Consider the following 11826-nt stretch of genomic DNA (forward strand, 5'->3'; position numbering starts at 1 on the left):
CCAGAGAGGGTTACCGTATTTTTCGCTCTATAACACGCACCTGACCATAACACGCACATCGTTTTTAGAGGAGGAAAACAAGGGAAAAAATATTCTGAATGAAACAGTGGACGTATCATTTTTGTGCTTCATGCTGTGGCCACAGACATGTGATCTGATGGTGAATTTGGGGTGACCCAATGCAAAAATCCTGAGAATCCCTGTGGATCTATGCTTTGTAACCACGTTTTTGCACCATTGCAGCCCCAGGCAACAGTGGGTGCGTGATTTGGGGGGGGGGGCAGGCTGTAGCCATGGACATGCTATGTGCTCCGATGGTGAATTTGGGCTGACCCAATGCAAAGATCCTAAGGATCCATGTGGATCCATGCTTTGTAACCACGTTTTTGCACCATTGCAGCCCCAGGCAACAGTGGGTGCGTGATTTGGGGGGGGGGGCAGGCTGTAGCCATGGACATGCTATGTGCTCTGATGGTGAATTTGGGGTGACCCAATGCAAAGATCCTGAGGATCCATGTGGATCCATGCTTTGTAACCACATTTTAAGTGGGGAGGGAAGGAAAAACACAGAAGGCTAAGAATGCAGGAGAGGGCTATAACGTGAGGAAAGGAAGGCAATAGTTCCCCCCCACCCACCCACACAAGCCAGCCACTGTTTAAGGATTTCATCCTTTTAAATGGAAGAAAGCATATTTGAATGCTGTGTGTCTCCAAAAACAAAAAGCAGGAAGTCAAATCAGAATTTTAAGCCGAACCTGTAATCTCTCTTCCCTTCACATACATTGTTCCCTCCGGAGCAGGGACAGGATAGAGCGACGCTCTGCTTTCCCCTCTGCTTGCCTGGAGGGGAGGGGCTTTCCCTGCTCTTTGTTCCGTTTGAGCAAACACAGTAACGAAACAGAGAGGGCGGGCAGTAAGACCCTGAGGCAGAATGCAGGAAAGCAGCAACTTACTGTCTCACAGAGCTCCCTTCTCCCTGAAGCGCGGTTTGATTTTTGCCTTATTTTTCGGCTCCAGAGACCACACATTCGCTCCATAACACGCACAGACATTTCCCCTTCCTTTTTAGGAGAAAAAATCTGCGTGTTATAGAGCGAAAAATACGGTACTTCTGAGTTTCGCCGCTTGTTCATGCGCAGACACGATGCTGCGGGTTGCGCTCTTTCCATGTTGCGAATGGGCCTCCGGAACGGATCCTGTTTGCAACCAGAGGTACCACTGTACAGGCAACTCTCCATTTGCACGGGGGTTGCGTTCTGGGTCATTGCACAGCAGCGGTCGTGCAAAAGCCCATGTCGCCCCCCCTCTTCTGGGGCCAAAAACGATGTGTGGGTTGCACACGCACGTCAATCTATCGCTCGCACAATGGTTCCCACCTGTATAAGAAAAAATGCTTCCTAAGGTAAGTTAATACTTGCTTATCTCCCATACAGCCGTAACAAAAAATGCATCTCTAACAGCAACAGCTTGGAAGGAAAAGGGGTGCGGTAATCAATGACGAAGTATTTAAAGTACATCTTTTAAAAAACAGTGTGCAAGTAATCATCTTTTCTCTCTACACGGATGTCCCTATGATGAGATCTCTACCTGAACAATCTTCCACATTTTCTACGCTAACATCCTTCTGAAGGTTTCTTCCTCTCTTGTAGGATTTCTGTTTATCACTGAAGCTTTTTTCCATCCTTCCTGGGCTTAGTTTGTTCAGGGAATCGTAGAGTTGGAAAGGCCAGGAGAGCAATCTAGTCCAAACCCCTGCAATGGGAGAATCTTAACTCATTCATTACAGGTGGCTGTCCAACACTCCAAGGAAGGAGAGTCCACAATCTTCTGAGGTGAGGGAGTCCGTTCCACTGTCAAACAGCTCTTACTTGTCGGAAAGTTCTTCCTGACATTTACTCAGAATCTCCTTCCTTGGAACTTGAATCCATTGAATCTGATCCTACCCTCCAGAGCAGGAGAAAACAAGCTTGCTCCATCTCCATGGGACAGACTTTTAGATATTTAAGTTGCTCTATCACATCTCCTCCCAGTTTCCTCTTTTCCAGGCTACACATACCCAACTCCTTCAACCGTTCCTGAGACTTGTTTCCAGACCCTTGACCACTATTAACTGCTGGAGTCATGTTGTGTGGGGGAGAGACACTGCATCCTGACACTTTCATCAAGGTTCCTCCTGAGTAAGCTTAGTAGCCCTGGAATAAGAGAAGAGGTCCTCTTGTGGATCAGGAATGGAAGTTGCAGGAAGCAGAAAATAGTATTAAGTGGATAGTTCCTCCAAATGGGGGGCTGTGGTGCCAGATGTTCTTGACCAAAAGCTCGCAAGGACAATCTGGCCACATTGTTTTGCACCCACAAGATTCTGGACCAGACCCAAGGGCAGCCCCAGAAAGAGTGCATTGCAGTAGCCCAGCTCCACGTTTTCCAGTGCTCCAGTGGTCAAGCTATTCCTGATCACAAACAGCCCTAGAGGACACGTGGGTCTCTAGTGACAAAGGCGTATCCAAGAGTACCCCCAAACTATGCATTTGCTACACAGGCTTAGGATCCAAGGCCATTTCTGTTCTCATCCTGAAGCAAAGTTCTTAACCCGAGGTAATATTTCTGGGTTAGCGGCTCCTCCTGGGCTCCTGCCTGCGTTGCTCCGCTTGTGCTGGGCTTGCCAAGGGTTAAAAGGCACAGAGCTGGGTTTCTAGAGAGGACAGGAAGTGGGGGCGTGGGGGGGGCAAGGTCCTCCCGAGCAAAAGCCCCTCCCTCGCCCTTCCCGCCTGCAAGCGGAGGGGGGGCTGCTTCCGTCTCCCTCTCTCTCTTGCAAGAGCTGCCTGGGGGTGAGTCTCGCCTCCCTCTCCCTCCGGGTGCAATGGGGAGAAGGGGCTGCGGGGGAGGATGCCTGGGGGGGGGGCTGGTCAGATCGTGCCTGGGGGGCGCCAAGTCGGGGGGGGGCGAGGGGGGGGCCGGGCTCTGCCCCGCTCTTCTTGCTTGGCCCCGGGGGGGGGAGGGGGGAGGGGGTCTTGGAGGGGGGAGCCTGCAGAGAGAGCCCTGGAGTCTCGATCAAGAGGGGAGGAGGAGGAGGAGGAGGAGGAGGAGGAGGAGGAAGGGTCTTCTTCCTCTTGGCCAGCAGCGCTACTGTGTCTTTTCTCCAAGCAGAAACCGCTACATTTGTAGCAGGGCGATGGGAGCGAGATCTCTTATGGTTGGATCGCTTTTCTAACGTAGCTCAGCTGTTTTCCTTCTTTAATCAGTTTGGTCGTTTATACGGATGTCAGCCTCCAGGACGTACTTTGTATACCAAACTATATAGCAGACTATATCTGGTCTAGGGAACTATGCCCCACAAATAACCCAGAGATGCATTTTCAATAAAAGCACACATTCTGCTCATGTAAAAACACCAGGCAGGTTTGGAGTACATTGTCAGGAGCAGGGCTAGGCAAACTGAGGCCCGGGGGCCGGATGCGGCCCAATCGCCTTCTAAATCCGGCCCAGGGACGGTCCAGGAATCAGCGTGGTTTTTCCATGAGTAGAATACAGTGGTACTTCGGGTGAAGTACTTAATTCGTTCCGGAGGTCCATTCTTAACCTGAAACTGAGGTACCACATTAGCTAATAATAATAATGTGGCCTCCCTCTGGTGCCGTGCCGCCAAAGCACAATTTCTGTTCTCATTCTGAAGCAAAGTTCTTAGCCCGAGGTACTATTTCTGGGTTAGCGGAGTCTGTAACCTGAAGCGTATGTAACCTGAGGTACCACTGTATGTCCTTTTATTTAAAATGCATCTCTGGGTTATTTGTGGGGCATAGGGATTTGTTCATTTTTTTCTTTCTTCAAAATATAGTCCGGCTCACCACATGGTCTGAAGGACGGTGGACGGACCTACGGCTGGAAAAGGTTGCTGACCCCTGGTCTATAGCTCTCCTTCTGGAGCCAGAGAGGATAGTCACTTTCAAGGGCACCATTTAAGATGTAGAGGTTTAGCCTGAATGCTGTTTGAGCCAAGCAGATGCCTGCAAAGTTTGATTTCTGATCTTTGGAACAACGGGTGAGGAGGAATCCACTGGCTTCACGGTTGGGAGGAGACCATTTGTGCTGTGCATAAAGGGCATGATGATTAGGGCCCAATCTGGCATTGAGATCCCCTCCTAAAACTACAGATGCCTTTGGTTAAGCAAAATAAGGTCAGTGCTATAAATTTCCCTTTCAATCCACAAGTCTCTGATCTGAGATTTCTGCCTCATTGGGGTCACATCAGCGTAAATTACCAACAGGGCCTGGTGGCTGAATTGGATTAACACTGCCCTGGCTTATGACTTAGAAGCATAGAATCATAGAGTTGGAAGAGACCACAAGGGCCATCGAGTCCAACCCCCTGCCAAGCAGGAAGCACCATCAGAGCACTCCTGACATATGGTTGTCAAGCCTCTGCTTAAAGACCTCCAAAGTAGGAGACTCCACCACACTCCTTGGCAGCAAATTCCACTGTCAAACAGCTCTTACTGTCAGGAAGTTCTTCCTAATGTTTAGGTGGAATCTTCTTTCTTGTAGTTTGGATCCATTGCTCCGTGTCCGCTTCTCTGGAGCAGCAGAAAACAACCTTTCTCCCTCCTCTATATGACATCCTTTTATATATTTGAACATGGCTATCATATCACCCCTTAACCTCCTCTTCTCCAGGCTAAACATGCCCAGCTCCCTTAGCCGTTCCTCATAAGGCATCGTTTCCAGGCCTTTGACCATTTTGGTTGCCCTCCTCTGGACACGTTCCAGTTTGTCAGTGTCCTTCTTGAACTGTGGTGCCCAGAACTGGACACAGTACTCCAGGTGAGGTCTGACCAGAGCAGAATACAGTGGCACTATTACTTCCCTTGATCTAGATGCTATACTCCTATTGATGCAGCCCAGAATTGCATTGGCTTTTTTAGCTGCCGCGTCACACTGTTGGCTCATGTCAAGTTTGTGGTCAACCAAGACTCCTAGATCCTTTTCAAATGTACTGCTCTCAAGCCAGGTGTCCCCCATCTTGTATTTGTGCCTCTCATTTTTTTTGCCCAAGTGCAATACTTTACATTTCTCCCTGTTAAAATTCATCTTGTTTGTTTTGGCCCAGTTCTCTAACCTGTCAAGGTCGTTTTGAAGTGTGATCCTGTCCTCTGGGGTGTTAGCCACCCCTCCCAGTTTGGTGTCATCTGCAAATTTGATCAGGATGCCCTTGAGTCCATCATCCAAGTCGTTGATAAAGATGTTGAATAAGACCGGGCCCAAGACAGAACCCTGTGGCACCCCACTAGAGGGCTTGAAATGGCACGTAGGGTAGTGGAGACTAAGACCCCCAGGCCCCCTTTTGCTCTACCACACTTTACCCCTAGATCTGCCCCAGTTGAGAATGAATGAAATCCATTGAGTAACAGCTCATCCGCTGTCCACGTTTTCAGGATCATTATGATGCAATGGTGGGAATGAAAGTCTTTAAAACAAGGATTTCTGCTGGATGCAGACCACCCGGCCGCATTCCAGGATAAAAGCTAGGTCACTTGATTGTCATGCAGTTGCATTGTGGGTAATTTTTGCTGGAGTAAGAGCTTCGCATTGGTTTGAGATGGTTGTAACTGCGTCTCCTTCTGTGATGAGGGAGGAGGTGCTGTGCCATCATGTTCCTGCTCTTCTGTTCTAGCGAGGAGACTGGGAGAATCAGTGCAGCTTGGTCAGCAATATGTGAATTCCAGGCAAGCAGGGCTGCCATCTCTTCAGCAGGGGAGACTTCCTTTAACGTGTCCGAGGAGAGGGGAACTGTTTCTCCTGCGAATCCGGTTCCCTCAGGGCCAGGTGGGACTTCTGAGATGGGGAAGCACATGGGGCTCTGCTTCCAGGTTGGGGTTGTAAAGATTCCTTGTATACTACTGGTATGCAAGGAATATTCAAAAGAGTCACTCTCTGCATCACTTCCACTATTATTAGTAAAGTACTAGGGTGATCCCGCTGGGAGTACAAGATTCCCGATGACTTCACTCACAAGAGTCATAGGAACGTGCAAGCCCACTCACCACAACAAGGTGTTGATCCAGCGAGTGAGAATCACATTTTTGCTAATTTAACCAGGGACAAATACCACTTATACATCATTTTAATGTAGTTCTCCTTAAGCAAGGTACATGCAGAAAAATTCAATACTATAATAATAATAATTTATTATTTATACCCCGCCCATCTGGCTTGGTTTCCCCATCCACTCTTTGTGGCTTCCAACAGAATATTAAAATACAATCTATTAAACATCAAAAGCTTCCCTAAACAGGGCTGCCTTAAGATGTCTTCTGAAAGTCTGGTAGTTGTTTCTCTCTTTGACATCTGGTGGGAGAGCATTCCACAGGGCAGGAGCCACTACTGAGAATCATAGAATCATAGAATCATAGAATCATAGAGTTGGAAGAGACCACAAGGGCCATCGAGTCCAACCCCCTGCCAAGCAGGAAACACCATCAGAGCACTCCTGACATATGGTTGCCAAGCCTCTGCTTAAAGACCTCCAAAGTAGGAGACTCCACCACACTCCATTTTAAATAAAAGGACACATTCTACTCATGTAAAAACACACTGCGGTCTGGATTGAGAAGGCGACTGGGCCGGATCTGGCCCCTGGGCCTTAGGCTGCCCACCCACGAGTCAGAGCTTCAGGCTCGGGCCTGGAGAGAGATTCTGGTGGAGTCCCCAAGGGGCATGGCCTGGGGCGCCTCACAGGGCTGCTGTTGTGGGGTTTTGGAAGAAGGGTGCTGTACTAATTTAATTAGTTAATAATGAAAATAACGCCCCTTTTAACTCCCTGGGAATACAAAAGCAGTCCAAAGCAAAGGACTAGTCCCAGAGGGGGCTTCCTCCTCCTCCTCCTCTCTCTCGCAGGAGCCTCGGCTGCCACTTTCCCTTCAACCAAGGCCCTCCTTCTTCTTGCCGAGGCAGCGCTCCGGGCAGCCGCTTCCCAGGGAGGCGCTCTGCACGCGCTCAGGAGCACCGCCCTCCGCGCTCTCCTCCCGACCCTCTTCTCTCCCGGAGTCCCGCCCGTGCTCAGAGGCCTACCAGCGGGGCCCGCCCGGGGCTGCGGGCGCGCGAAGGAGGCTTGGCCCGCGGCGGGAGGGCGGCCGGGCCCCGCCATGGAGCCGCGCCGAGGGAGCCCCTTCCCGGCCTCCAGGCGGGAGGGAGAGCCAAGAAAGGCCGGAGTCGCACGCGCGGGCCACAACTTCCGGCACTCCTTCGGCCCTTTCTCTCGAGGAGGCGCCTCAAGCACGACCCCCCGCCCCCGGGAACTGTCGTTTGCTCAGTGCGGCCCCGAGTCCAGCCCCGGAGCAGCGGGAACAGGATCAAATCTCTTTTCTGATGAGAGCAGCTTTGGAATTTCTACTTGTAGAATACTACACCCTGTTGCAAGATCCACCCCCGGGGCGACACCACAGGTGCCTGGGGCATCATCCCTCTTTAATCCCTGGTTCCCTGTAACTTGGCTTCTCACAGGGAGGGAACTGCCAGAAGGACACTGGACCTCAGTGTCTGGGCAGAACGATGGGGGTGGAGACGCTCCTTCAGGTATACTGGGCCGAGGCCGTTTAGGGCTTTAAAAGTCAGCATCGACACTTTGAATTGTGCTTGGAAACGTACTGTGAGCCAGTGTAGGTCTTTCAAGACCGGTGTTATGTGGTCTCGGTGGCCTAACTTCCAAATCTAACTTCCAAAGCCAGTCCGTCATTAATTTATTATGTCCCACATCCTTCGCCCATTTTATCATAACGCATTTGACCTGGTCCTCTTTGGTGTCCCATTCCAAAAGCAGATCGTTCATTTTTGACAGCTGTTTTATACTACCTTCTAGTATTTCTCTCTGAAATCTTGACATTTGATAACTAAATCCTTTCTTTTCATGATTTTTAAAAGTTTCATTTAGTTGTAAATAGTGTAACCAGTCTATTACATTTTCTCTTACTTCTTCAAAGTCCTTTAATTTTAATTGGTTGTCAGTTTCAGTTAACAGCTCTTTATGACTATGAAAACTTTTATGAACTTTTGCCTTATGATACCATAGATATGCATGCCTGGTGTTGCAGTCTTCAGGTTTGGGGACAAGATGGTGCCTAGTTTTTGCCCCAAGTTCTTTCCATAAGCCCCACTGAGTTCAATGGGATCTATTCTCAGGTCTCTACTGTGCAGACCATGCTGGTCTTACAAAGAGGGGAGAGGAGTAAACAGAGGAAATTGGAACCCCCGGAAATGTTTATAAATGGGGTTTCTGTTGGGAAGGGGCTGCCCCATTTGTGCTTTTCCAGGGGCAGGAGAATCCAGTGAGAGCCAGTGTGGCGCAGTGGTTAAAAGCGGTAGACTCGTAATCTGGTGAACCGGGTTCGCATCTCCGTTCCTCCACATGCAGCTGCTGGGTGACCTTGGGCTAGTCACACATCTCTGAAGTATCTCAGCCCCACTCACCTCACAGAGTGTTTGTTGTGGGGGAGGAAGGGAAAGGAGAATGTTAGCCGCTTTGAGACTCCTTTATGTAGTGATAAAGCGGGATATCAAATCCAAACGCTTCATCTTCTTCTCTTCTTCTTCCCTGCAGGGCCTTTGAGGCTCCCTTTGCTTCTTCCTCTCTCCCAGGACCCTGCAGCTTGTTTTGGCTCCTTGACTCTTCAGGAAGAATTAAAGAGATGGATCCTGCAAAGCTAGCGGGGATGGAAGGGGGAAGATGGACGGTTGACCTGGTCAGGTTGTCTCCTGCATCCCTCCTCACAACCTCTGAGCGTTCCTCTCTAGGGCTCTCAGAGAGATCTGGTGAGTTCCAGGGGAGGGGAGATGGGGACATGGAGGGATGGAGCCAGAGAAGTATTGGGGCTTGCTCAGCCTGGGGGTGGGGGGAGGCAGACAGGCAGGCGGAGATTGAGAAGGTGAGCACCTTTCTGGGCTCCACCACCTGCCTGCCTGCGCCTTTGTCATCTGCAGGGAATTTGAGCTAGGAATACATCACAGCTCCCCGGCCACCACGATGTATTGGCAGCTCAAAATGTCTAATACCAGTGCTGTGGCCTGAATGCCCTACCAATGTCAAAAAAGTTACTGCTCCATCACACAGCAGTAGAAGCCACGAACTCTGCATGAGGAAGTCAAGGAGGAGAATCGTGGGATCCTGGACGCTCTTGGTAAAGCTCCCCGTTGGATCATAAGATCAGTTTTGAAATTCCATACATACATTCCCCCCCAGGAGATCTTACAATATAGCTCCCTTTCTGTTCTTCAGACATAGAATATTCTGCCAGCTTTAACTTTCCAATGATAGTTACAATTCTGTCACATGACTCTGGCAATCTTTCTTTTCTTCATATCTTAGACCAAAAAAGTTTCTTATTAAATTGCGATGACATCTTCTAAATTTATAAACTTTCTCTAAATTGTGAAGAATTTCTCTGGCAGTAAGACATCTGCCTCAATACATTGTATCATTTCAAATCTGTATAACACTGTTCTCATTCTCCTATTCCACTGTGTAAAACTTCCTATGTGCATCCTAAAAATTTCTTTCTACTTTTCAATCTGCCTTTAAAAAATGTTTCTGAGAGGATAATTAAGAGTACACTGGCAAAGAGGTCAAAATGTTAATGTCAGTTTCTGAGGTAAAACATGTCACTTTACAACTCTGCACCTGTCTTTCTGGATTGTTCATGGTTTTCTGGATTTTGTGGGCCCCAAACCCATTTTCTGTGGTATTTATATGTGTGGAGGTTGCCCTGGGTTGTTTGACCCTTGAAAAACATAGCTTTTTTTAATTCTAGAAAAGACACCACAAGATTCTCTGTTTAGAGTTTATACAGAACACATTACATTACTTGATATACTAAAACACGTTTGCATGTGCTTATATCTAATATATCTATATCTATTATGTATTGATTTTGATTATTTCTACATTTATTCCATTTTTTATTCAAGACAATGAGCTCAGAAATCCAAAATAATTTCACCATTAAAAATTCAGGGAATTAAAAGTGCTTCTATCTATATGAGACTTTACAGACTTTTTCTGAGGCACATAGCAGCATAAAACAGGCAGCAGGTGCTCTCACAGAAAACCTCTCTCTCACTCGACAGTTGAGACCAGACCTAACTGAAAAAATGGCCTTCTGGAGTGACAGTCACCCTTTCCATTGCAACTTGGAGGCAACATTCACACACAGAGTTGTTAGGGAAGTTGAGGTAATTTCTGTCAGGTTTGGGTTTCTGTTTTAGCCTCTGCCCGTTTTTTAAAGAGAAGACCAATGTTAGAGTTGGAGTGGATTTCATGATTGTGGCAACAAAAATCCATCCTAGAAAAGAGGTCGACAAATGCTGGTCGACAAAGGCCACGGCCTCTGTAGAAAGACCTCACATCTTCTGTTCTTCCTCTTTGACAAATTTTCATTAGCATTGTTCAATAATTGGGGGCTCCGTTTCTTCCTGAGGATCTAATTAGTTTCTGTCTTTGTTGTAGGTGGTGATGAATTGGAAATGAAGAATGGGGGAGACCATGACAAAATCCACACAGTGGAGAAGCCAAATCAAAATTGGGAGTATGGAGAGAGCTCCAGTCAGAGTTCCCGTTCCCACCAAAGAACTCAAAGCGGGAAGGAAGGCTATCAGTGCTCAGAATGTGGGAAGAGCTTCAGTCGGAAGGACAGTCTCACTTCACATCAAAGAATTCATACTGGAGAGAAACCCTATCAGTGCCTGGAATGTGGAAAGAGGTTTCGTCAGAGTGCGAATCTCACTTCCCACAAAAGAATACATACAGGAGAGAAACCTTACCAGTGCTTGGAATGTGGAAAGAGCTTCAGTCACAGCACCCATCTCACTTCCCACCAAAGAATTCATACAGGAGAGAAACCCTATCAGTGCTTGGAATGTGGAAAGAGCTTCAGTCGAAGCTCACATCTCGCTTCCCATCAAAGAATTCACACAGGGGAGAAACCCTATCAGTGCTTTGAATGTGGAAAGAGCTTCAGTTGGAAGGACTGTCTCACTTCCCATCAAAGAATTCATACAGAGGAGAAACCTTACCAGTGCTTGGAATGTGGAAAGAGCTTCAGTCACAGCACCCATCTCACTTCCCACCAAAGAATTCATACAGGGGAGAAACCCTTTCAGTGCTTTGAATGTGGAAAGAGCTTCAGTCACAGTTACAGTCTCACTTCCCACCAAAGAATTCATACAGGAGAGAAACCCTATCAGTGCTTGGAATGTGGAAAGAGCTTCAGTCGAAGCTCACATCTCGCTTCCCATCAAAGAATTCACACAGGGGAGAAACCCTATCAGTGCTTTGAATGTGGAAAGAGCTTCAGTCACAGCTCCCATCTCACTTCCCACCAAAGAATTCATACAGGAGAGAAACCCTATCAGTGCTTTGAATGTGGAGAGAGCTTCAGTCACAGTTACAGTCTCACTTCCCATCAAAGAATTCATACAGAGGAGAAACCCTATCAGTGCTTGGAATGTAGGAAGAGCTTCAGTCAGAAGCACAAACTCACTTTGCATCAAAGAATTCATACTGGAGAGAAACTCCATCAGTGCTTGGAATGTGGGAAGAGCTTCAGTCGGAAGGACAGTCTCACTTCGCATCAAAGAATTCATACAGGGGAAAAACCCTATCAGTGCTTTGAATGTGGAAAGAGCTTCAGTAAGAGCGCCCATCTCACTTCCCATCACACAATTCATACAGGGGAGAAACCCTATGAGTGCTCGGAATGTGAGAAGAACTTCAGTCGGAAGGACAAACTCACTTTGCATCAAAGAATTCATACAGGGGAGAAACCCTATCAATAATAATAATAA

General features: G+C 48.0%; 1 protein-coding gene across 2 annotated transcripts; it reads left to right on the plus strand.

Moving 5' to 3' along the window:
• The first annotated feature begins 2765 nt into the window (after positions 1 to 2765).
• On the plus strand, positions 2766 to 11826 carry LOC309527364 (uncharacterized protein). Of its 2 annotated transcripts, XM_082214153.1 has the most exons (4): positions 2766 to 2825; positions 3833 to 4036; positions 8588 to 8799; positions 10490 to 11826. In XM_082214153.1, exons 2-4 carry the CDS (start codon positions 3978 to 3980, stop codon positions 11815 to 11817), a joined length of 1599 nt encoding a protein of 532 aa, XP_082070279.1. In that variant the 5' UTR covers positions 2766 to 2825; positions 3833 to 3977; the 3' UTR covers positions 11818 to 11826. The 2 variants fall into 2 exon arrangements, with proteins under 2 accessions (XP_082070279.1, XP_082070280.1); XM_082214154.1 differs by lacking the exons at positions 2766 to 2825; positions 3833 to 4036; positions 8588 to 8799 and adding an exon at positions 8872 to 9164.

Source organism: Podarcis vaucheri (assembly GCF_965113315.1).
Source record: "Podarcis vaucheri genome assembly, chromosome: 2".
Taxonomy (NCBI): domain Eukaryota; kingdom Metazoa; phylum Chordata; class Lepidosauria; order Squamata; family Lacertidae; genus Podarcis; species Podarcis vaucheri.

Coding starts and splice junctions, on each gene's coding strand:
- LOC309527364 (XM_082214153.1), top strand. CDS start 3,978: ATGCTGTTTGAGCCAAGCAGATGCCTGCAAAGTTTGATTTCTGATCTT. Junction 4,037..8,587: donor TCTGATCTTTGGAACAACGG/GTGAGGAGGAAT, acceptor TCTTCCCTGCAG/GGCCTTTGAGGCTCCCTTTG. Junction 8,800..10,489: donor AGGGCTCTCAGAGAGATCTG/GTGAGTTCCAGG, acceptor TCTTTGTTGTAG/GTGGTGATGAATTGGAAATG.